This window comes from Cheilinus undulatus, linkage group 9 (assembly GCF_018320785.1).
Source record: "Cheilinus undulatus linkage group 9, ASM1832078v1, whole genome shotgun sequence".
NCBI lineage: Eukaryota > Metazoa > Chordata > Actinopteri > Labriformes > Labridae > Cheilinus > Cheilinus undulatus.
Window position 1 is genome coordinate 16,782,057 of NC_054873.1, and position 26,840 is coordinate 16,808,896.

Below are 26,840 nucleotides of genomic sequence, written 5' to 3' on the forward strand. Positions count from 1 at the left end.
GTAATGACAGGCTCCAAAGAGATCTTTAAAGGTGAGCTAAGACAATACCTGCTGCTAGTTTCCCCCCATAGAGGCCATGGTTGTAATCCTCCAGATCAGACACCTCCCCTGCAGACATACCCACACTTCCTCAGACACCTTAGAGCCAGGAGCTCGACCCCAGACCCTGGAAAGCCTCAGACCTGAACCTCATGACTTCTTTGTAGAAAGAATGAGAAATGAGTCAGAATAGGGTGCGACAGAAAAACACACCAAGAATGTCAGGACACCGAGATATACGTAAAAAAATCTATACGATACAGACACAAAAGGATCAAGACGACTCATCTGCAGATTATCAGACTTTTGCATGAACACAAACATGCGGTACCAAAACACCACATAAAAGAGCTCTTGTGTGGGCAGGTGAGTGTCGGGGCAGGGTCCCCCCCTCTCTTTCAACTCACGCTACTTCAAACAGCCCCCTGCACCAAGATGAAACTGGGCCCTCGATACTACAAACAAAGGTGGTGCCTCTTCACACACACAAAGAAATGAGGGAAACTCTCCTTATATTTTCTCATAAAGAAAACAACCACCACTGGAAAATGTACATGGCTTTTTGGATGGCTAACGAAGCAGCTCAAGGAATCACAACACCAGTCTGTTGTGCCAGTAATGCTTGACTTCAGATGAAAAAATGAACAGTAGGAATAACTTTGTTCAGAGTTAATCCAAAAAACTTCATGGCATTCTCCTCAGTTATAGCCTGTGCTACTTATGCTGGCAGTGCAATGTTTCTCCTCAGCTAAAATTTTTTAAACTTAATTGTTTTTGCTGGTTTGTTACCATGCTTCAAAAAGCCACTGATCACAGTAAACATTACAGTATGCTAAGTCAACAAAACTGTGGTTGTATAACACCAGTTAGCATTATAAAGTGTCTGCCAAGTTTTGTTTATGTCGCACCACGTAAACATGGTGCAAAAATCAGGAAAACATCAGGAAGCTGACTTATTTTCATCTGTAAATGTAAACTTTTTATTCACAGATAGTATCAGAAAGTCTATTGATGTACTGTCCATAGAGAACTCAGAGGAGGGGGGCTGAGATGAATGGTCAAATTTGCAGAAAAGCTGCACAAAATGCACAAGTCAGGGCCACGACTCTGCAAATCCCTGTAAGGACTTTCTTCTAATCCCTTGACACTATGTGGCCTAACTTTCACATCGTAAAGTTCTCCTTTCAAATTAACTGAAAATTTCAAAATGACTCACTTTGGGCCCGTAAAAGTACCTGGTCAATATTTACAGGGTGTCAGCATAGGCCAGTCATCAGCTAATCTATCTTGGTCTGCTAATATTGTTTTAAGGGTTTGCAGCTTATTTAGGTAAGCCACTTGATGTAATTAAACTTACACCATGTCTCCTACATGTGGGCTGTGAGCAGTATGGGAGCTAAGATCCCAGGACTATTACTGTTTAGTCCGAGGTTGTTGTAGTTGGATTAAGATGTTAGCTATCCTCTGTTAACCTCTCCTCACTAGACAGGGTTGATCCAGGACCTAACATGGTGAGGAGGGAGAAGGAGGCAGATGAAAGGATATGAGGGGTATAAGACTTACACGGGCCCACACTGCAAAAGACTCCTGGAGGTCAAAAGGTTGAGGGGAGAAGGGAACCCGCCCTCTCTCTCTCTCTCTCTCCCTCGTTTTCTTCCTCTCATACATGTTCCGAATGCTAAACACCAGCCCACCTCCTCCTCATCCCCCTGTACCTCCTCCTCACTCCTCCTCTCCTCCCGCCTCCCGCTCGCCGGAATCACTGATGTGAGGCCTTTTGTGAATGCGCTTGCTGGTCTCAGACTGGGCTCTGTTACGGCCTGACCACTGACCCACTCACCCGCCTTTTAAAGAGGTTTTAGGGTCACGGGTTCACAACAAGGTGACTCAACTGTGAACGGCGGGCGGGATCCTCTTTCAAAGGGCCCATGTCTTCACCTTTCCCTCTCAGGACTCTCTCCCTCTTTTTTCACCCCCTCTGTCTTCCTTTTCTTTCCTCTTTCTCTCTTTCTCCCTCCCATGCAGCCCTTCTTCCCCCGTATCCTCAGTGACTGACCCGCCGTCTCAGCCCTAATTAGCATAGCATCCCAGAGCGAGGAGAACATGAAGGCTAATGGGGGTTGGGGCCCCGTAACAACACTGAGGGTAAAAGCTTCAAGTTTCTAACTAGGGCCATCACCTGACCACATTTACATGGGTTTCTGCAAGCAGAATGCAGGCAGGAGAGTAATGGATGATAAATTATTCCTGTTTCTTGGTAGGGGAAGGGAGCTAAAAGGGAAAGGCATCAGGATTCAAAGAGGCGCTGCATGGGTGGTTTGGGTTGTGTCAGTAATGTATTATGTCTCAAATGTAACAAGGCCAGCATAGACAAACATTTAAAGACAGAAGAATTACATTAAGTGTAGTAATTTGATTATCCAAAACAATATCAAAATCTGACCCATATTTTGATTTAAAGTTATGTGGATTCATTGACGCTGCAAACAATTTCACATGTTTTCTTACTCTGCTATAATACTAGATGGGTGGGCTTCATTAAATCAGGGTGTTTCAGTGTGCCAATCAAATACCAAACTATCCATAAAAAGAGGAGAAGAGGTTTCTCGGAAACACAGATGCAATTCATTCCACAACAAGCCATAACACTTTGGTCTGAGTAAGAGGAAAACAATGATGTGTTATATGGTATACGCTGTCTAAATACCATGAGCACTTGGCATTGTTTGACTAGGATACAGCAGTCATGCAGTTTGCACTATTTTTGATGCCTTTTCTGGTCAGGCTGAGCAGATTTACGTAAAATTACAATATGGCCAAAATTAAAGAAGGTGCAATATTTCATTAATTTGAAACATGCCTCAAAATACCAATTGAACACATTTTGAAAACATTTTTTTGCAGTAGCAGCAGAGACGTTATGCTATGCACGTCATGCAAACATTCACATGCCATTTTTTCTCAGAAGTTTGCAAAAAGGCACGTAATCTGAATCAAAAGAAAATGACATGAAAATGATCATTACCCTCAATACGAGTCATATCAAATTTGCAATATGTTGCAATATGTTGCAATATGTTTATATGATAGTAGTTTACAAGTCTGTAACTTAAACTAATCAGTCAATTTACTACTGTATTTGTAGTACATAAATGCAATATGTCATTCTTAATGGTGCACTCGTATTTTTCCAAAAATTTTCAGCCCTTCTTTCTACCATGCAACAGGGTCAGCTGTATATCAATCACATGAGCATCCCAAACGCTTTTTGAACTGCAAAAAACTGCAGTTTCTCAGATAACCACTTGTGGGTGGCCCCCAAGAGCCGAAGTAACACGCCAGGACACTTCTCAGTGGCCCAAATGTTTATCTGGCCTGCCGTGAGGAGTCAGTGTGAACAGCAAAAATAAATGATTAGTCCTTTCTAAATGCACATTTCATATGTTTGCATGCAACTCCTGTATGCAGTTGCTCATGTTCAGCAAGAGTCCCTCTTAATGCACATAGGAACCATCCACCTGATCCTTCTCGGCTGACACATTATTGCCCATGGACATGATGATATTTTAGCTTGATCTCTGGTGCGCCTTGGTTAAGAAACATTTGAAAATCCCTGCTTTACACACAAAAGTATGATAGAATGTCCCATAAGCTATCAATGAGTATGTCTGCCTGTGGACGAATTTAATAATAGCAATTATGAGCACTGCAAAGTGACTACATTGAAGGCAGCATGTTTCAACATGGAAAAAATAGCATAAGCTAATCAAAGTGCATACTAATTCATTAATCACAGAAGTTTTATCATAATGGAACATGGATTGATGACAAAAAGCACTAATAGCATCTGCTAGTACATCAGAACTAAGGCCAAACGGTTTGAGAAAAACATCTAATTGCATTTATTTTGACTCATATTGCAAATGAGCTGCATGGCGATGCAGGGATTGGCGCTATTGCCTTACAGCAACAAGGTTCCTGGTTCGTTTCCTGGCAAGGGCCTTTTTGTGTAGAGATCGCAAGCTCTCCCTGTGCACATGTTGGTTCTCTCCAGGTCCTCACCAAAGACATGCTGGTTAGGTTATCTGGTGAATCTACATTGGCCGTAGGTGTGAGTGTGAGCATGCCTGGTTGTTTGTCTCTGTGTTTCAGCCCTGTAATGGACTGACGACCAGCCCAGGGTGTACCCTGCCTATCACCTGATAACAGCTGGGATAGGCTCCAGCCCCCCAAGACCTCCAATGGAATAAGAAAATGGATGGATGGATATTGCAAATGAAATGTGAATTGCTGTATTGAAGGCAACGGTCATTTTTTGCCATTCTCATCTTTACTTAAAAAACATAAAAAAAGTTAAAATTTTTGCAAACTTTTCTAGAAATAAATTAGAACTTGATGTTTGCATGATGCATAGAGCATAATATCTTTTCTGCAAAACTTGTATTAAACTGACACACATTTCAGGTTACAAAAAATGACTGCATCTCCCTCAATTTGAAAATTGCAGTGGGCTATATAGCAATTTTAGCTATTATTTATTGCCCAGCCTGATTCAGAAAAGTGGAAGTTACTATGGTAATGCATGGATTAAACTGTGAATATGTTTCAGACAGAAAAAAGAACAATATTAGAACACGAAAGCTAATATAAAGATCATTATCTCGTAAAATGTCCTTGTTTGTGACCAATTTGACTGTCAGAAGGCAGCTTTTCGCTAAGAGCCCTGCTTTATCTCAAACACATGGCATGTTTCCAAGTTGATCACAAGTTAGGAGGAGATTGTATTTCCAATATATTAAGCACCATCATTGGGCTTTTAAACACCTCTTCAGTAACCAATGAGTGATGCCCCGGAGATTCTACCATATTTTATAGTCTATGATTTAGACCTACACCAGAACTTCCAAAGCCTTATCTCAGTGTGCATCCAGATGTGTACAAACTTACCATTCCATGGCCACAGTCAGTCCCATCAGCCAGCGGCATGTGTTGTGTTCGACACCCTTTATGGTCCCCCTCTGCACTTGTACACCACAGCCTCTTGCATTGTTTCTGAAGAAGGGGCAAAATTGGAAGTAGCAATCAATCACTGGGGCTGACTATAACGATTATTCTGAATGTTTGTGTGAAAGGCACATGCAAAACATGATGTGCATTTTATTTCATTCTTATTGTTATGATTTTGAGTTGGGAGCATAATTTACCAGCTGTCTTAATGTGTTATTGCCATTGATTTTGATTGTATTCATAGATGTGCAAGATGCATTTTAAACAGCCCTGCATCTGGTTTAAATAAGTATCCATGTATATAACAAAAGGTTGATTTAAACCTCTGGTTTGTGTGTTGTTAAAACGCATGTTGTACAGTCCACAAGGGAATAACAGATTAAGTGTACAGTGCTTAACAAATTTATTAGACCACCTGTCATATTCGTCTCAGAGACCAGCTACCATCATGAAGTGCTTTAATGCGGACTCTTTCATTTTCAGTGAGCGCTCCACGTTTTACCATTTTGAAGAGGAATGAAGAATTTCAAACTGAATTCACCTTTTTATACCCAAATTTGAGCCGGCTCACTGGGCTTCTCTGAGAAGTCAGAAATTAATCAAGCATAATATTCAACCACTAAAACTAGTGTAAGTAAATAACTATAATTTGACATATTAATCAAGACATAATAATGTGCTTTACTATTTTTTCAGTGTTTTTGTAAATCAGTAAATTTGATAATTCGTGGATAACAATAACAATTATATTTTAGCATTAAAAATATCATTTCAGTCAAAGAGCTTCTACATATTGGTGTATTAACCATTGCAGAAACATAAAAAATGACGTGTGGCATAAACCTTACTTTGGGTGGTGGTCTAATAAATTTGTTAAGCACTGTATATGACCATGAAAAGAGTCATAAAAACCTGACTGTGGTCTCATTTGTCAGTCTATGTGGATAGCTATTCTGCAGAAATGTCTGAGGGCTCATAAAACAAAGCTCTCCTGTATTTCTGAGGACACAACTACCATCTCAGATTTACTTCCACCTCATGTCTTTACTTCTTTTCTTCAGTTTTTTCGCTTTGATAGCAAGCCAACTCACCATGTAAGGGCAAATTTGAGAACCAGGTCCAAACATCAGTTCACACTGTCTGTTGGCATTGTAGATTTGACCAGGGAGGAGAGTGGGCAGCTCATATGTCCTGCCTACAGGCTCATCGAGGAGACATTCACCATAGCCCGTGCTAAAAGAACAAAAATAGTGATGAAGTATGCACTGGAAATGAACTGGACAGCCGAAAAGTATGCAAGTGTGCACACAAACATTTCATGGCATGAATATTTTCAGGGATATTTTCTGACTCCAAAAACTTGACGTGTCATCATCCTTCATGTGAGCAAAGTAAACATTTCTGTGTCATTGTGTGTGATCATCCTCTGATGTGTTTTTCCCTGTGGGTGGTCTGTACAGTTACCTAAAGGGAGACCGATACCACTTCCTCTCAATGGCCTGTTAGTAAATGCTGTCACTGTGAAACTGGAGTCAGGCGCCACAGACTGAATAAGGCAGTATTTTGATACACACTGTGAAGGATCTGCAGGATGAAAACATTTTAATCTGTCATGTATTTCACTCTAAACAGGAGAATTTGGAATCATAAAGCGTCTCGATTAGGTTACACAAATCAGTGCAAGCAGCAGGGCTGCAGCAAAATGACAGATTGTGCTGTAAATCAACCACACCCTGAGCCGTGACGCAGAAACAGAGGCAACAAAAGCACAGCTGGGATGAATGTATGCACCAACGGCCTGCATATAAAATCATCACCTTTCACGGCTGTGGAAAGACACTAGTCAAACATGTTAGCAGAGTGTACTGAGCCTCAAAGGATCTCTTCTTTCATTGTGTTTACTTTAAAAAAGGAAACTGGCGGATGAGACACGTATAGATGTGTGATTTCACGACATGTCTGCATCTCTTTGACAAATTTAATCCAGGATTGAGCTGCTAAAACACCTGCTCCATACAGTAACAGCTGATGTGACAGGCCAATAATTACACAGGATCATCCTGAGTTACCGTCACTTTGTTTCTTTCCCCTTTCATTTCCATTCATGATGTAGAAAACTGCAGCACAGAGAACTGGGCTGCAGGAGGAGGGGTTGCATAAGAACAATATTACAGCAGTGGAAGAGCAGCCTGTCAAAGAATCAAACAGACAGTCTTATATTGCAGCATCTTTCAGCAGTTGGTCATCTGTGTAATCAGGCTCCTGAAACCTATCATGGAGTGATTATTAAAATCATGACAGACAGACAGATGGAGGGAGAAGGGGTCAGTGTGGTCATTTTTTAAACATCACCTTTTTTTAATCAAAATATGCCTCTTTTTCTGGCACTGAAGGAGATTCAACATCTGGAAGCCACTGAGAATCTTGAAGGTGCGTTTATTTATAACACAACTTATAGTTGGCTGTTGTGAGATGTCACAAGAGACTAGACAATAATAGTTTCCATACAATGGATTTCCTTCTACATATATATATATATCAGATTGATGATACTCACAGAGGCTGAATCAAAGAGTATCATATAGTTTCGTGTCTGACAGCATGCAATCTCAGAATCCTTCGGTAATCATTGTCAACCATCATCTGATAGCTGTTGTATGCTCAGGGAATGGATGCTAATTGCTCCGTAATTCCAGTGAAAGCAAGCGCTTTGTGGAAAACGACTTCCAGGCAAGACTTTCTTTATCATATGGCATCAATGTCCGCAACATAACTCTGGTAATCTACTGAGTCTCAAGTCAACAGCAGAGTAAAAGTTATACAGCGTCTTTACTCTGGCTCATTTCAGCAGTGTGCGCCTGAAAAGAAACCAACTTTATTGGGATTTACCACAAAATCTGGCATAAAATGTCACTTTGAATTTCTGTTTTATGGCATCCTGTGTGCCAGTATAAAGTACTGAGATACGTCATCAATACAAGTATGTGAAGCTGTCACTTTCACACCTAATGCTGTTGTATTGCAAATGGCAGCTGTTCTGGACATTCATAACACTAAATAATGGAGTGGCGGGCAGTTGCACCACTTTTTAACCACTTTTCCCCCCTTATTAGGTCTTTGCTATGATAACGCCTGATGGGAAATTAAATGGCTGTTGCTGACTTGTATGTGTACTCTGTAGGTGTGGTTGCAGAGATAAGCAGGGTCAGGACTGACATCACACAGTGAAGGTGTGGTGGCTTTGACTGGTCAGCTTTTGGGAGTTACACCTGTGGATGTTTGAGGGGTGCCATGATAAGACACAAGACACAAGACACAAGACACAGGAGACATATGAGGGACTGAGTTACCATTATTGTGTCTTTCACATATGACCATGCCATGGGTTTTATGTTGCAACTTTTTTTTAACCTAAACAGACTATGGCTGATGGTGCATCTTAGAGGAGCTGGTTGTGGTATGAGCTGAGCTGTCTGATGGTGAGACATCTACACTTCTGTACTATAGCTAGTAGTTGTGCAAGCTCCATGCAGTTAAAACAGATGTCACTAATAAGAGCAACACAGCTGCACAGAAACTCCATGTTTCAGGCTTTTCTGAGCATCCCAGAGCCACCAGCAACCACGCTAGCCCTTACCCAGTGTCTGTACATACAAGTTATAATGCTGATACAAGCAACCCAAGTAAAACTTATAGTCGCAACTAGAAAAAAGACAACTATTCGTCAGGCTGGGTTAAGGCTCTTCCTCCCTCCACTCCCTTATTTTCATGAGGGAAGAAAAAAGTTCAAGAAAAGAGGAAGGACAGAGGAGCTGTAGCATTTTCATCAGCTTTAATCTCGGCCCCCAGCTGGAGTTATCCCCCTTCATCCAAATTCACCAACTGGTCTGAACTGCTTCATCTGACATATCCTTAACCCTTAGAACCCCAAGACAGCTTTTGTTATTTTTGGCCGGCCTGTATTTTTTTTATGTGGAAATGCCTGTAGAATCTCAACCCTTTCATGCACAATCAAGTTAAAGACATCTTTCTTTTTCAGGAAAACCTGGACTATCGGAATATGTGTGCTGCAAAGATGTCAGATGACTATCAAAAGTTATATGACCAGAAAATTAAAGGAAAAAAGGAAATTGAATATTATAGAACTTTATGCAAATCACATCCAGATCAACAATGAACTAGCTTTTCCAAGTCTAAATTTAGTTCCTACAGGTGTTGTGTATCAGGAGAAACTGTCACTCTCACTTATTATACAACCAAATCACATTTTGCACTCATTTGGTATTCCACTGTGTAAAATACCCATTAATCCCACTTTAGGAGCCCAAACATCCTCTTTTCAGTATTTTGGCCACAGTGAACTATTTTTTCTTAACTTTCCAACTGGCAGATAACTATCTTGCCTCTTTTTTTAATCTTTGACGGGCTTTGATTGGTTGCTATCACCACAGAAGACTAAATTAGAGCATCGTGATTGACCGACAGGCTAACAGGAAGTTGTTGTATTTTACTCCCATGTAAAATGGAGGATAGCTAGCAAGACTGATAAGTTTCATATCGCAAAAATGTGATAAATAGTCATATTATCATGGATTTAGCGATCTGGATTTGTAGTGTCATAGTTAAAGATAAACACCACACCTTGATTTTAAATTTTCTTAAAGGGATATAAATGCCATAATTGGCCCGTAGATTGGCAAAAAGGTAAGCTTCAGAGTACAATTTATTCCATAGAGATCCGTCTAATGATTCCTGAGATATTTTAAACAATGCATGCACTGCGGCTTTGGATTGAGGTGATCCCACGGGGTTAAGCTCATCTTTGACAAACTCTGTCACTCCACTCCCAGCTTTAAAGGTAATGAAACAAGTGACTTTACTATAAAGCCCCTACACCCCACTTCTACTGGACAATCCCTAACTTTCCAATCTTCACTGTTATTCTCACTCTTAAATCTGCATATCTAGGCTTAGGTTTGCAGAAATAATATCATGATGTAGATTTGTAAAGATTAAAAAGTGAAGTCAAAACTTTGAAAAACAGATTTTAAAATGATTCTTAGTTGAATGGAGGTTGAATTGATTTATTCTCATGTGTTTCAGGTAGCTGTGGAGTCTCTCCTGGCCCCATATCAAGCAGATATGTGACTAAAGATTAAACATCTGACTGATAATGGACATCTAGCTTCAATGTTGTACAGTTATCTGTTTATAGAGATGAATAAATTATCTGCAGAATGGTGTCAGTATGTCATTTGTACAGATAAGATCCTGCCAGATTTTTGCTGTTCATATGGACTCCTTCTCCTGCATACACTAAATCCTGCTGAAAACAATTTGTTGAACTACATAGGTACAACAAACCAAAGTCAGAACACTTTGCATGCTGAAATGTAGAGCCCTGTCTACATACACCACATATTTATGTTGAGATTAGTCAGCCTTCGACAATCCTAGTACTCAAGAAATATATGTTGAGATAACTGCAAGTTTTAAATTTAATCTAGGGAAACATGTGGCTTCTTAGGAAAAATTAAACTTCAGAAATGCATAAAAAATGTTCTCACGTGTTTAAAAGCTTTTGCAGTCGCAGTGGTTGGACTAATTTTTAAGGTGTGTACTGGAAAATGATAGACCTTGCCACTACTAATGATTGTGTGGTTATGACACTCAGCAAACACAACAATTACACGGGTTTATACACAAAGATTTGCATTTTGCATTCATATTCGGGATTTTGAGGCTTACATCAAAGAGCACAGTGCCAGACGAGGAAAGAATAGCTGCTTTATGAGGCAGTGACTCATACACTACACACAACAACAGGACACTTTTCATCATGTTCAGGTATGGGAGTTTAGTGCACATTTTTACACCAGCAGTGAGATAAGGAGACGGAGGAGGAGGGGAATCCACGCCTTTGAAAAAAGCGTTTGAGAGGCAGCGCAGCCTTTCGTTTGTTAAACTGATGGAGAGGGGTGCAGATTGAATTTGCTTTTCAAGGAGGAAAGGCAGTCAAAACACTGACGTACTTGACCAGGTCAGTCCACTGAGCAGGAGTGGAGCTGCGTAAGTGCTGATTTGAATCAATGCGTCTCATTGTTGGATGTTGACGGATTTCAAAAGCACTTGGGCTACACACTTGAGGGTCTTTCCCACCCATGGCTCCCACACTGAAAAGCCGCTTTACTCTCTTCATACCTGCAAACTGTTATGTATCTCATCGAGTTCAAATGAAGTATAATGATCCAAATCAAGTTGGAAATTTAAAGTAATCCCCCCACACAAAAAAATGAAGAAATTCTCATCACCAGCTGAACTTTTCCACTGCTCCATGCTGAGGTCATTGCTGGCTGGAAACTATGTGAAGCATAATCTTAAAACGCCATTCGTGGCATACTCCAACACTGCGCTCTCGAGATGCATCTGGTCAACAAGGCTGTCCTTTGTAAAGGCCTCCACAATTAACAGAGGAAAAGGAGGCAAAGATTAAAGGGTCACGTCCAGGGAAGATCTAATTATAAGTTACATTTCCCATCTTAAAGGGAACTCTTTCAGCGGGAGCTGCCGAAGAGCTGTTGCCCCGTGTTACAGGTTTGGCTGTGGAAAGCAGGCTGGTGACTAGATTACTGTTTGCCCAGCATCTTGACAGCACAGCTTGCCGTGTCTGGGTGAAGAGACGGCTGAGGGGCTGCAGAATATCTATCGTTCAGGTCAGCCGGGGAAGACCCCCCGATTCAAACAGGAAATAGTCTTTCAACACCAGGCAATAACATCTCTGCACAGTTTACATTGCACTGACCTGTCTATGCAGAGCCCAGCGAGAGACAGAGAAGCAGTTTGTATGACGGGCCACGTCACAACAAGTAAAAGTTAATGGCACGCTTTTAATGTGGATGTCTTTGGCCTTTACTGAATTCCCACCCTTTGCCGTATACTTTGATTTAAGTAGCTCTGACTGGGTAGTAATATTTCTGTTGTCAGTTTTAAGCAGAAGAAATTGAAATTATTACCAATTAGAAACAAGGTACCTCAAATTACATAATGTTTAAGCCTTGAGTAATATGGACATACACTCCCCTCCAAAAGAGTGAGGCCATTTCCTTTATTTGTGCTGCAGACTGAAAACATTTGGGTTTGACATCAAAAGATGAATATGAAACAAAAAATCAACATCTCAGCTTTTATTTCTAGATATTTACATCTGGATAGATACACAACTTAGAAGATAGCACCTTTTGTTTGAACCACCCATTTTCATGTGAGCAAAAGTATTATGGAAGTAGTATGGAAAATCAATCAGAGCCATTGCAGCCATTTGGAAAGTCCTGAAGAAGAAAGAAACCACTGTTGTACTAAGAGACGAGTCCAAATAAAATAGCAGCAGTTGACAACAGAAACATTGTGAGAGCTGTAAAGAAAGACCCTAAAACAACTGTTAGTGACATCAGCAACAACCTCCAGAGGACAGGAGTGACGGTATCACAACCTACTGTTCACAGAAAACTTCATGAACGAAAGTAAAGAGGCTACACCAGAAGATGCAAACCACTCATTAGCAAGAAGAACAGGAAGGTCAGGCTGGAATTTGGCAAAAAGTATAGGGAGAAGCCTCAAACATTCTGGGACAAAGTTTTATGGACTGATGAGAAAAAGATGAACCTTTAATAAAGTGATTGAAAGGCTAAAGTTTGTAGAAAGAAAGGATCTGCTCATGATCGGAAACATACAAGCTCATCTGTGAAACAGTGGAGGTAATGTCATGGCTTGTTCTTGCATGGCTTCTTCTGGGACGGGGCTCACTAATCCTCATTGATGATGTAACATATGATGGCAGGAGCAAAATGAACTCAGAAGTCTACAGAAACATTTTGTCTATCACTTTGAAGAAAGATGCCACCAAACTGATTATGAGATCCTTCATGCAGCAAGATTATGACAAAAACACACTGCCAAAATAACAAAGGAGTTCATCGGGGAAAGAAGTGGAAGGTTTTAGACTGGGCGAGTCAATCTCCAGAAAGAGGCTGCAGTGAAAGCCTGGAAAAGCATCACAAAAGAAAAAAGCAAAAGTTTTGTGATGTCAGTGGGTCACAGTCTTGAAGCAGTAATTGCAAAGTATTTGCAACTATATATGAAGTCTTATTCACTTCAATCTATTTTAAATTTATCTGTTCCAATATTTTTGCTTACCTAAAAATTTGGTATTCTGTTACAAATAATTCTATTTTCTAAGTTGTGCATCAGATCCAGATGTGAATATCTGGAAATAAAAGCTAAACTGTTGATCTATTGTCTCATATTCAGATGTATTCATTATTCACGTTTCTTCATTTGTTGTCTTTTTTAAATTGTAAAGCACTTTACAACTTGAAAAGTGCTTTGCTAATAGGTTTGTGGCATTTTTCTGAAATGCTTGATGAAAATCCAAGTTAACATTTCTTTGTCCTTAATTAAACCAAGATATTTTGCAAACATATTTATGAAATTATGGGCTCTTTTTTCTTGCACCATGTTCTGGGTTGCAATGCCTCAGTTTGCAAAGTATTCTGTGACTTTAACTTTCTAAAAATGCTCTGTTGTAGACGGTTCAAAGAGCTACCTAACAACTACAGTTATCCTTGATCTTGACAGAACACAGAAAGCTGCATAAATCAGAGAGGTTGAGAAAGGTGTGGGAGCTGGAATGCTATAATATCATACTAGAACAGAAGTGGAGAAGCATTCCTTCCATAAGAAAAGCAAGTAATCAGCCAAGTGTCTGAAAATAAATGAGTGTGATACAGGGAGGAGAGTTGGTACCTACTCTAAGAACTCTGTGATGTACTTGCGGCTGCACTTGGACCACGACCAGGGGTTGGTGTCATAGTTTAGGGTGGGAGCCATTACGTGGTACTGGTGCTTCATGCCGGCTTCACGGCACTTTGGGTTGTCATCATGAGGCATGTTGAACCTGGAGCAAAAAGAGGAGAAAGAGGAGATGGGTTAGAGAGGAGAGGAACACACAAGTCATTTTACACAAGTGTTGTATGAGGTATTTCTCAATAGTAGTAGTTCTCAATAGGCTGGTCAGCTAGGACCCGTACCCTTGCTCCTCCATAAAGCTGATATCTTTCAGCAATACTTGGCAAGACACACGCATGCTTCTCCGTCTCTTTTAACTTGTCACTTTCTACGTTTATTTCCTTTTGTTAAATACAAAATAATAAACAGGTGTATCTTAAAAAAACACAATATCATTTAAAAGTTTTACTTCAGAAAGTTAAATTTCCATATATTGCAGATTCATCTTGAACAAAGAAAAACATTTTGACATTTTTTTTGTTTCGATCTTGATTACAGCTTACAGCTCATGAAAAATGAAAAAAGTTCACTATCTCAAAATATTAGAATATTGTGGAAAAGTCCAATTTGCAAAGGTTTTCTGAGCCTTTATTCTCTCACTCTGGTCCGGTACACACAACCACAATCATGGAGAAGATCGCTGACTTGACTGCTGTCCACAAGGCAATCACTGACACCCTCCACAAGGAGGGTAAGTCACAGAAGGTCATAGCTGGCAGGGCAGGCTGTTCCCAGAGGCTGCATCAAATCATATTCATAAGTTGACTGGGAGGGAAAAGTGTGGTCAGAGACGGTGGACAAGCAACAGGGATGAGTTCAGCCTTCAAAGGACCGTCAAAACAAGCAGATTCAAGAACCTAGGGGAGCATCACAAGGAGTGAACTAAGACTGGAGTCAGCACATCAAGAGCCACCACACTCTGACTTGCCCAGGACACGGGCAACAAGTGTTGTGTTGCAAGTGTCGAGACATTCCTGAATCACAGATGTCATATGTGTCTCACCTGGGCTAAGAGAAAAAGAACTGGGCTGTTGCTCAGTGGTACACTGTCCTGTTTTTAAATGTAACTAAACTATGAATTTGATTTTGACATCAAGGTCCCAGAGTCAGGAGGAAGATCATAGAGGCACAGAATCCAGTGTGCTTGTAGTCCAGTGTTTTCTGGTTCCACTGTCAGTGATAGTTGGAGGTGCCATGCCATCTGCTGCTGTTGGTCCACTGTGCTTTATCAAGTCCAGAGTCAATGCTGTAAGGAAATCTACTAGGGAATTTATAGCACTTTATACTTCCATCTGCTGAGAAGCTTTATGGAGATTCTGATTTCCTTTACCAGCAGGACTTGGCACCTGCCCTCAGTGAGGCCAAAACTACCAGAAACTGGTTTGCTGACCATGGTATTACTGTGCCTGATGGCCAGCCAACTGGCCTGACCTGAACACCATAGAGAATCTCAGGGGGAAATATCAAGAAGAAGATGACACACCAGACTCAACAATAGACAAGCTTAAGGCTGCTATCATAGAATTCTGGGCTTCATAACACTCCAGCAGTGCCACGGACTGATTGGCTCCAGATGCCATGTCACATAGATGTAATTTGTGCAAAAATGCTCCAACCAACATTTCTAGATCATAAATCATGTTTTTTGGACAGATGTTTTGTGAAATTCTAATATTATGAGATAGTGGAGTTGTTTTATTTTTGTGAGCTGTAAGCCATATTCATCAAGATTAAAACAAAAAAAGTCTTGAGATATTTCACTTTGTATGAGATGAATCTAGAATTTATGGAAGTCTCACTTTTTGACTTAAATTACTGGAAAAAAAGAAATTTTTTGAGATGCACCTCTATACGAAAAACAAAAATGTGACATCTAAACTAGCCCGTCAGTGATGTGACATAATTTACAAATTTAATGTTTCATCTATTTATCATCATGACCCAAATAGTGTAGAAAACCACTAAAGAAGTCCCATAATCACACTTCAAACAACTTAATGGTCGTCATATACACATGTATGTTTGTTTTAAGTGTACTAGTGCCATAATCAGGCCTGGGAAGAATAATTTTATTGACTAGCTCATTTGTACAGTAAGTTTTAGAAACTTAATTGCTCATAAAAATGTTCATTGGCTGCTCAGACGAATAGTGAGGAAACCAAACGTATGTAAATAAAGCAGAAACAGATAGATATTTAAATGGAAGACTTCAGGATCAGAAAATGTTAAGTATTTTAACATAAAAATGACATGAGCTACTTCAACCCTCTGAGGTGGCGCACGCACCATCGCATTTTCACAACATTTTTGCGATGTTCTTATTCATATCTTTGTCATTTTATGTTGTAGAAATGGGGTTTAAACACTTTGAAGCAGAGGAAAAATTGAATCTTTCACTTCTGCCCTTGCCATCCAATGTGATTCAAAGCCAGGGTTACAGATCCAATGAGGGAGCAATGGGCACATGTCATCACCTCCCAAATGTCCATTGTTGGACAGTTTCTACAGAAGAGGTAAGGCAAGAGACAGGAGCAAGAGGAGAGAATTAGACCTGTTAATCTCTGATGATGGCGAAGCGAAGCTGAAATCATTATTAAACCTCATTTATCTCATATTTGAGACATTTTGGTGAAAATATAATGACAGACAACATTTATGCTCAATAAAGATATGACAAAGTTTCGTTTTAGACATGTTTTCTTCACCAACCTGTTATTTCATTCATATACTCCACTACTGTTGTGGAGCTAAGACTTTGGCACACCTACTTCAAGCACTAAAACAATTTGTGCACATGGGTGAAGGTGTGTTTCACAACAGATGAAAACTTTTTCAAAAATTGGATTTCAAAATTCAGCATTTGGGCTAAAGTATCTTTTTACACACCCCTCTAAGACAAAAATGGACTGCAGTATACACGAAGCTGAGATTGTCCTGAAAATTTTGATATAAAACACTTGGGTATTGTGTTGTAGTACTTTAAAAAGGTGAATTAAAAAATTCTATAAAAACCCATGGATCATTAAGATCAAATACAATGTAAGGCTGGACTTTTCACAGGCTTTCAAGAGCCCCAGATAGCAGATTTTCTTCTTTTTTCATTAATCGTGGTTAAAACTTTTGATTTATAGGTGGCTGTCGGCTTGTAAAGAGCCTTTAGCTAAATGATTAAAAAAAACTTCTAAAATAAATGGCCTGCTTTAGCTTTAATGGTCTGTTTCAGCACAACTTACAATAAAACGTAAAACTCAGCAGAGGAACAGCTGTATGAAGTGGAATACAGAGCATCAGAAAATTAATGATATCATCCAGGCTGTCTGCAGACGACAGTCCAATAAAGTCTCATAAAGCAGCTCTCCCTGATTATGTTCACAAAAGTGGAGTCCAATATGGATGTCCTGTTTTGTGCTGTGGTTTTGGCAAAGCTCCATAAATAGACACACATATTTATATAGACACACAGGAACCCTCGCAGCTGTATGATGTCTGAGATGTTTACAACAGGATGTGGGCCAGCGCTGTGCTCTGGACTGTGGCTAAGGGTCAATCTGTACCGGCACACAAACAAGACGGAGCATGGCTGGCATGAGGCCCACCCTACAGGGGCCGAGGCCCTGAAGGCACCCAGGGAATAATTAAGCCTCTGGCACGGTAATGAGCTCTACACCACCACCACCACCACCACCACCACCCCCCCCCACCCCACCCCCCCCCCCCGCCATACACACACAATCACCAAGCTGTCGGCTGATGCTGACAGCACCAAATGAAAAGTTATCTGAACTGTTCTTTGTCAGTCACGATGGTGCACAGGTGCATCCAGTGACAGGACAGCTTGAATAAAAATAGCCAGCTCACAATGTTTCCCCAACCGTTCTGATGATTTAGTTGAGCCAAATCTGAAGGGCACACAAGAGGATACTGGCTCGAAATCCTTAGAGGAGAGCCTTTTAGTGTAATTAACTCATAAATCAGGGAGTGTTCTGGCTTTCTGTTCAGTTTTCTCAAGGGATAGATCAATACTGAAGTTAATTTAAGTGTTAGAATACCAGCCCTGCACTTAATTATTGGCATCCAGACGAGAATGTGATTACGTCAAGTCCACTCCGTTTCCCTCAGAGGTCTGAAAAGAACATCCCACCATTACCACCATGCTATCATGCCATTAAACTTGTTCTCACAAAGACATAAACATAATTCTGAGTGAAATGTTCATAAATAATAGTCCAACACATTTTACCGCAGCTATGATGACCTGGAATATAAATCTCGACAGAAAACAGTGCATGCAGAAAGAACAGCTTTTGTCAGCACTTTATAAGAGAGAGTTCATTGACACTAAAGGGTAAAATTGATTAAAACTCAGTGCTCAGTATTTTAAAGCCCCAGCTGTTCTATTCAGTGATCTAGCTTTTCAGGTGTATGTATGATCGGGACTGAGGACTGTGGAAGCAGTAGGGCCAGTATGGCCTGGGTCCAAACCAATTAAGAATACAAAATGTCATATAAATGTCATAGTCCATACTTGAATGGGCCACCCAGGTTTATTTGCAGCCACCCAAGTATATTTGTGGAACATTTTTTCCTGTCTTTTAATTCATATATAATCAACTTCTATGCTCCAATGAGAGGCGCCCTCACTACGTCCGCTACATCCACTCAGCTGCTGCATTCCTCAAGTAAATGTATCCTTTATGGAGCAACGTCTCATGTTAAAAATTGCACATCTAATGCTTTCGTATCGGCATTTTCTGCAGCTTCTTTCTGCTGATATCCTTTACACCTGCACACTAGGATGATGAATAATATGCCACCCCCATTAAAAATAAGCATTCAGATATGCAAAATGTGAGCTATTTTATTTGCAAATCTTTATACAAAGTAATACTGAGAAAAGGGATGCAAGATATCCAGTACACAAATATTTCCTGATTGATTTTTGCAGACCGATATACACTATGTGGACAAAAGTATTTGGCCTGTTAATTATTGAATCCAGGTGTTTGAAAGCCATCTAGCCATCTAGCCATCTAATCTCCATTTGCAAACATTTGTGAAACAAAACGGCTCGTTCTGAAGAGCTCAGTGACTTCCAGCATGGTGCTGAGATGGATAAGACAATTTGTGAAATTTCATCCCTGGTGGATATTCTACTGTCAAATGTAAGTGATATAAGAAAGTGGAAGTGTTTAGAAACAACAGCAACACAGTCACCAACCAGAAGACCATGTAAACTCACAGAGTGAGGTCAATGACTGCTAAGGCGCATGGTGTGTAAAAGTTGCCAACATTCTGCTGACTCCATAGCTGAAGATTTCTGACCTTCCACTGGCATCAATGTAAGAACAAAAACTGTACAACAGGAGCTTGACGAAAGGGGTTTCTATGGCCGAGCAGCTTCATGCAAGCCTCACATCATCAAGTCAAATACTACATGCTCTTGTGAGTGACGAATCATGCTTCTCTGTTTGGCAGGCAAATGGGCAAGTCTGGGTTTGGCAGATGCTGCCTGACTGCATTGTGCCAGCTGTGTTTGGTGGAGGAGGGATCATGGTATTGGGCTGTTTTTCAGGGTTTGGGCAAGGCTCCTTATGCTTCAGCATACCAAGACATTGTGGACAATGCAATGCTTCCAGCTTTAAGGCAATAGCTTGGGGAAGGCCCCTTTCTATCTAAACATGACTGAGTCCTAGTGCACAACGCAAGGACTAAAAAGACATGGAAGAACAACACTTCCTTGTTAGCAAAACACACAGCAGGTTGGAGTTTCCTTCACAGTGGTGCACACATTGAGGTATAGGCTAATCAAAATATGTAAAGAAGTCTGATTGTCATGTCAGAAGATCTTTACAGTTAGCAGTTTAAGGTAGAAGTCTTTTGAGATCTTCAGAGACAGAGGGAGGGGGTAGTCAGTGTAGTTTTTTATACTGGGCACTACTATGTCTGTATGCAGTAAAAAAAAAAAAAAAATCTAACAAACAACCCGATTGATGCCTGAGCAACAAAAATAGGAGTTCTAATCACCAACTATCAAGTACTTTCTTCTTTTAAGTAGCAAAATACTGCAGACAAACCACTGCACAAGAATCATGCAGAGTTTGCTTGTAATTTTTGGACTGATTCATTCCTCGCATGTAAAGATCTCATGAAACTGAAGTTTTGTAAAAGTTTTGTTACTTTTCTATACAATGGAGGAGATTGCATTGTCTTTAAAACTTTTGGTATCAAAAAACTTAAGGACGTGTAAGATCTCAGGATTGTTCAAACTTCTGCAGATTGTTAATCAGCTATCAAGTACAGTGCTATTAGTAATGACACATCATCTAAGGAAGGCCTCCTATCCATTAGTCTAATTCTTTCTTTAATCTTCAACGCTCTTGAGTGGCTCCCACTACCTGACACTGGCTTTTCCCTGTGCGCTAAACACTTTGGAGAGCTCACGCCTGTGAACGCAGCGATTAACCACGCCAAGAGGCAGCGCCAACTGGGCCTCCAGCTGCTTGAACTTTAGCATAAACAGATCCACACGAGACGCAAGTGGAAAGAAGGGGGAGGGAGACTTGTCCATCTGGCTCTCTCTCTCTCTCTCTCTCTCTTTCTCTCTTTGGTCCGATTTCTCCACTGGAAGAATGTGTGAGCGGGACCGAGGAGGTAGAAGAATATCATTCATTCTTGACCAATGGCTCACAAGCCTGTAAGACACTGGTGCCTTTTTGACTGTCCTACACAAACTGAGAGGCACACCGGAAAGAAAAGCATGTATTTATTTTTGGCTTTTATACTCTACAGGGGAGGAACAATGGGTGAAAACAGAGAGTTTGTTGAAAATGAAAATAAGATGTGGGTCAAAAATGCAATGTGAACTGAGCTGATTCACAGTAACATGGCTGTAGGAGGTGTTAACCTTCACTGGTCCTCATTCATTAATATCTTCCATTTCTGATGATCTTAAGAAGATCCTTAAAAAAAGTCTTAGGCAGATTCATATAGCTTGGTTGTAACTGATGAATATCACTTCTTAGTAAGGTGCCCCATTAATGCCCATATTAGGGCATGACACTGCAGTGCTGCAGCCTACACAGAAATCACACACAATCAGAAAAAAGTAGATAAATGATGGGACTGCCAAAATTACTTATTCCAAATAATTCTGCAGCAGTGACATAGTATAAGAACTACTGAGGTAGTTCCAGTGTGTAAGTCAAGCTTATTGAACAGAAACCCAAACAGTTTGATGTTTTTTTAAGCTTGTATTTGGGCTCTTAGTTTTATATCTGAATAGGACAGTGGATAGAGAAGGAAGTGAGAGAGAGTGAAAAAGGAGCCACAGGTTGGACTTGAAGCCAGGCTGCCTGCTAGGAGGACTATAAACAGGCTTTAAACTTGCTAAGAGGCCATGTGGAAGAGCATGTTTCTTTTTAACAGTGGTTTGTCACTGATTCTAAACACTGGGACTTGTCTAGTAGCAAAATCTGAGCAAAACTGTGTTGTAATAATCCCTTCCCCATGAAGGATACAGTCATGTGTTTCCATATGGACTTTTGGATGAAGATGATACATACAGACCTTCAGCTTCATTCATGTGGCAATATTAGCTTGTTGTGAAAACACTCAGAGTGGCAGACAGAGTGTTGTGATAACACTGCCATCACTCGCTAACAGAACAGCAACACATGACGTCATTGTGACATTATCGGGTTGTTTTATCACTACATGACAGAAGGCTGGGAACAACATAAAAAAAAACAGCCCTGATAAAGTTGCACTGATGACTACTGCCAAGAAATCAGAGGATGTACTACGTGTAACCATTGACTTTTATCTGATTTTAATACATGCCTGAGTTAAATACACAGATCCCGTTGTCAGGAAGAACACACCTACTGTTCACCTTTACAAGCTTCAAAAAATGTTCAGTTTATTGTAAGTACTGAAGGCTTGTTAGCCCAATTACCTGTTTTTACGGATGCAAGTCCAGCAGACTATTTGTTGAGGAGGGGAGAAAATCCTTTTAAAATCAATAAAATCATTTTCTAATCCCAGCGTGATCAGCATTTGTGGTCCTGTCCACCCTGCAGGGGTTCTAATCAGTGATTCATATCCACTCACTTTACATTATCCCTTACTTGTCTCCAAAGAAAGTCTCTGATACACATAGGGTTAACTTCCAGAGCAGTACAGTAGGGTATTAAAGGCCGACATGTTATTTAAAGTCAAGTTTGCTCTTTATTATGTTTTGCACCTGCTTCTGGTTCGCCCTACATCTCTCGATAAGAGGGCTTTTGTTAGTCAAAGCTGGCTGTGAGAAATAAGACGAGGTATGTGTGTATGGTATGTTTGTGTATGCGTGTGCACGTCACTTACACATGGCCCAGCTCATGAGCGATGGTGAAGGAGGCACTAATTCCATTTTCCTCACTGATGGAGCAGCTGCGGTACTGGTCGCACATGGTCCCCAGCTCGGCCAGCCCTACAGTGCAGGGTCACGTACACCCACAGAAAAAACACAGCCATTAACACGTACAGAGGCACAATTATAAGAAAGAAAAACCTGCTGCCTGAGTGTGTAAAGGCGATTAAACCATCAAAACTTTTGTTCTGTAAGAGAGAGATTAGCGCTGCCACCGGCACTCTCCGTCCTCCCCCACCTCCACCACTTCTACCACTCTGCTCTGTCACTATAATATTATTAGCCGACAGCTTGCCATAAACTTATTAGGGCATTGGTTTCAAACTTGGGGTCCAAAAAGACCTGAAGTGTTCTTTCTGCTCTGAATTTATCAAAAATGAATTTGCACATGTTAACAGAAATCCTAATAAAGCCCTGGCTGGATAGTTTATGCAAAAGTCTTCTGGTAAGAGCAAGTGTGCCAATCTATTCTGATTGTGTAGCCAGTGTAGCTACAAGGAAAAACAGCTCAGAACCACTACATTTGGGCTAAGTTTATGAGCTGGAGGTAACAGAGCAGATTTATTTTCAAAAAGACTTGAGGTATGGATATTTCTGCAAAGAGAAAGACAGACCTAGACAGTTTACCTAAAGTGTCACATTTATCTTTTGCACGGCAGATGTCTTCCCTGAAAAAACAAAACAAAAAAAGCTGTTACATGTCTTTGAAGAGGACAGTTTTCTTAAGCAGCTTGGCTTTGTCTTCAAAAGAAGGGAGAAAGTGTACCTAGTGATGAGGAGTGCAGTGTCATGGTGAGAGGGGTGGCTGTCGTTCTGGACGTTTTGGCTCTGCTGCCAGACACAGAAGTTGTGGAGAGTTGTGGCGGCGTTGAAGCTCACTGTGGGCCCTTCCTGTTTGAGATGAAACAATATTGGGGATGAGACCAAGAAAGTAGTTGAAGTTGAAGTACTTGTTGAAATCACACAAAGGTTAAAGAGAAGCATTTATATAGACAAAGCAGCATAAATGCAACAAAGTGATCTAGCCTGTTGACCCAGAGATAAATCATCTGTGTACTACAATATTGTTGTGCAATGAGAAACATGCAATATGCTGTTTGTTTTGTTTTTTCCACTGGCATGTGCTTCCGTGTTGACCTATGGATTGATGTTGTTTCTTAATTTTCATCAACTATTACTACTGTGTAGACAGCTAAATGTGTGCAGCAATTAAAATCGAAAACAAATATCCCATGCCTAAGATTGAAACGTCTTATCCTGTTGTACTGCATCACAGGTCTTTGCATCAAAATGCATAGATAGCATTGTACCTTATCATGTCGTGTCATAACATACTGTAACGTATCATGTTCAATCATATTCTAGTGTACATATCATATCCTGTAAAGTCTATTGTATTCTGTTACACATAGTGTATAATATATCGTACATAGTGTATTGTATCATAGTCGTACTGTGTCATATCGGATCGTATCATTTTCTGTCATGTGTAATGTCATCTGACACACATAGTAAATCATATTGGGTTCTATCATGTAATATTTTATCTGAATAACCTATCATGATCTTATCAAGTTGTATTACATCGCACTGTATTGTGTCTTATCATACCATATCGTATCATCCAGTACCATATGGTATCGTATCATATCATATTATACTTTTTCAAACTGTATGGTATCTAATCTTATGGTATTTAATAGGGGTGGGAATCACTAGTTGCCCCATGATATAATATAATCAAGATATTTTTAGGTTATGATTCGATATTGCAATTTTAAACATTTTGCGATACATTGTGCATTGCAATACCATATTGCAAATACTGCAACAGATTAGTGGATTTAGCATTAGCCTTGACCATGTTCATCGTATATCATGCAGCACTCTTTACAAACCCCATGTGTCATGTCCATCTTGTTCATGCCAAGCTTACATAGACTTAAGTTCATATTAGCAATAAATTTGGAAAAACTGATACTTAGCAGACATGAATCGATAGAATTTCACCATGCAAAATATCATGATACTATGTTGTATGGATTATTTCCCTCACCCCTGGTTTCTAATCCTATGGTATCTAATTTCCAATCGTATTGTATCATATCTTATTGTATCGTATCGTATCGTATCATAACGTATTGTATCGTATCGCATCCCATCATTCATATCGTATTGTATCATATCGTATCACATCACATTGCATCACATCCAATCAAATCGTATGAATAGTATCATATCGTATCATATCCTATCCTATTCTATCGTATCGTATCATATCATGTCAAATCATGCCATATCCTATCATATCATGTCGTACCGTGTCATTTCCTATCATATCGTATCATATCGTATCGTGTCATATCCTATCCTATCATATCATATCGTATCGTGTCATATCCTATTGTATTGTATTGTGTCATATCCTATCGTATCATATTGTATCGAGTCATATCCTATCATATCGCATCACACCATGTCAATTGTGTCGCATCGTACCGTACAGTACCGTATTGTATAGTATTGTGTCATATCATACCATATCGCATTGCATCATATCCTATCCTATCAAATCATATCATATCATATCATATCACCGTACCGTACCTAACTGTATCACACCATTGTATCATATCGTGTCATATCCTTTGATTTCATATCATATTGTATCATATCACATTGTGTCATATACTGTTTTATTAGTATCGTTCTATAATTTTACCCAATTGTATCATGTTGTATAAAAATTGTATAGTATTTTCCTGTATTATGTTAAATGAAAATACAGCAAAAATCAATGCAGGGGTTAAGATACAATTATACATTTCAATTCTGTTAAAAAGAGGAGTTACTGAGCCCTTTGTTACTTTTTTTTGTTACTGTATTTTCTGCAATAGTGTTGCAAAACATAACATACAACTTTCTCTGTTAAGTTTTTGAAATCTAATGTTTTCTGAATCTGATATGGGACTGTTTTAACATTTGTTGAGCAGCAAAAACAACAGGAAAAAGATTGATGTCCTTCGCCTTGATAAATGTTCAAAAACAGAAAGTGTTGGGTGTATTTTTAACAAATAAGCCTCAAGATCTCAAAAATTGTCAAAAATAGCATGAAAAACCTCCTCTTGATTTGATGTAAAACTCAATAAAGCCCAGCAGGCTTCTTGGCCTCTCACTGCAGGTGTCTAGCTGCCTCACTATAGTATCGTTTGTTTTCCAGAGAAACCTCTCTTGAGACTTTAGACTGACAAGGCAGGCAGTGTCTTTTCAAACAGGCCTCACAGAGAAAAGGCCAGCCCAGGGACACCTGCACTGACGTCAGCCATATCGGAGACCGTGATACAGGTAGCATTTAATACCCCGCTCTCACCTGTTCATTGTGGATGACGATGAGCTTGACAATCACGATGTTGATGAGGTTTCCTACACTGGGGTCCCTGTACACTGCTGCTACCTGTAATAAAGACAAAACAAACAGACAAAAAATGCAAACCTCCACTAACCTGAAGCAAGAGCATAAATAAAGACAGTGTAAAAGCTAGTCACTTCTCTTCTCTCATTACTTCAGTAGGGAAGGTCTTTTGTTTTTCCTTGTTAAGCTTCATGGAGTCTAATCAAAAGAGCAACAGTTAAATCAGGTCAAAAGAAACAACAAAAATCTCCTTCAGGGTGAGTTGAATCAACAGAGTATTAAAACCAATTACAATTTCCTCGTAGACCTTAGCAAAGAAAAAATAAACCAAACACTGGGGCCAGCAACAAATGTGAAACTTCAGCAAAACTGAAGCTCAGAGCCCCTCTGTGAGGACGGCAAAACATTCCCCCTGTCGTTTCCCCTCCACCTCGCTTGCTTTTCTCATGCACCCCTGTCACGGTCGGCCAGCACTTTCCCGGGGCTGTGTGCAGCCTCCTGACAGGAACTCATTAGTCCACTATAAACATTTAGCTTGTCTTAGCCTGGGGGAGCTGAGGCGTGGCCGTGGCCTGTCCACAGTGGGTGACTGTAGCCTGTCCTTGCATATATAGAGTCAAACTGTGATACAGGACCCAATGTATGTTATTGTATGTGAGGGGGACTGCAGCTTTCACTGGACCATCACTGCTGTATTTAACAGTGTAGCCTAATAGCATACCAGTGAGCTTCAGCAACAAAATCAGACTCCACTGTACAATATTGGAGTGTCCAAACAGCCTGGGAGGAACACAGCGCAAAGCAGCGCAGTGTTAGACAGGAACATTTTCTTGATTTTCTTTCACTGTTTTGCTCAACTGAGCATTTTAGCTTGTTTAATAAAGTAGAGATCTTGTTCATTTAATAATATCAGTATCCTAGATTGAAATATCATGCTTTGACTTGTGTTAATATGAGGGCAAACTATTATTTAGCCATTGTCTTCATTGGCGTGTAACTAAAAAGCACCACATTCCTGTTTCTCCACCTTCAAAATAAAAGTGCCAGAAAAAAAATTTACAGGGGGATGTGAAATTCACAGAGCGCACACCATAAAAATTTAGTCAGTTAAATAACTGTTTTCTTTAT

The 26,840-nt window shown here is 40.1% G+C and overlaps 1 protein-coding gene across 1 annotated transcript in view; it reads right to left on the bottom strand.

Moving 5' to 3' along the window:
- The window catches only part of LOC121514450 (A disintegrin and metalloproteinase with thrombospondin motifs 20), a 138,564-nt gene that overhangs the window by 82,337 nt on the left and 29,387 nt on the right, over positions 1–26,840 (bottom strand). The window contains exons 6-12 of the mRNA XM_041794557.1: positions 25,671–25,754; positions 23,067–23,191; positions 22,928–22,968; positions 22,255–22,360; positions 13,853–13,999; positions 6,138–6,279; positions 4,987–5,091 (exon numbers count right to left, since the gene is read on the bottom strand). Coding sequence (XP_041650491.1) covers positions 4,987–5,091; positions 6,138–6,279; positions 13,853–13,999; positions 22,255–22,360; positions 22,928–22,968; positions 23,067–23,191; positions 25,671–25,754 — 750 coding nt within the window. The remainder of the gene's footprint in view (positions 1–4,986; positions 5,092–6,137; positions 6,280–13,852; positions 14,000–22,254; positions 22,361–22,927; positions 22,969–23,066; positions 23,192–25,670; positions 25,755–26,840) is intronic.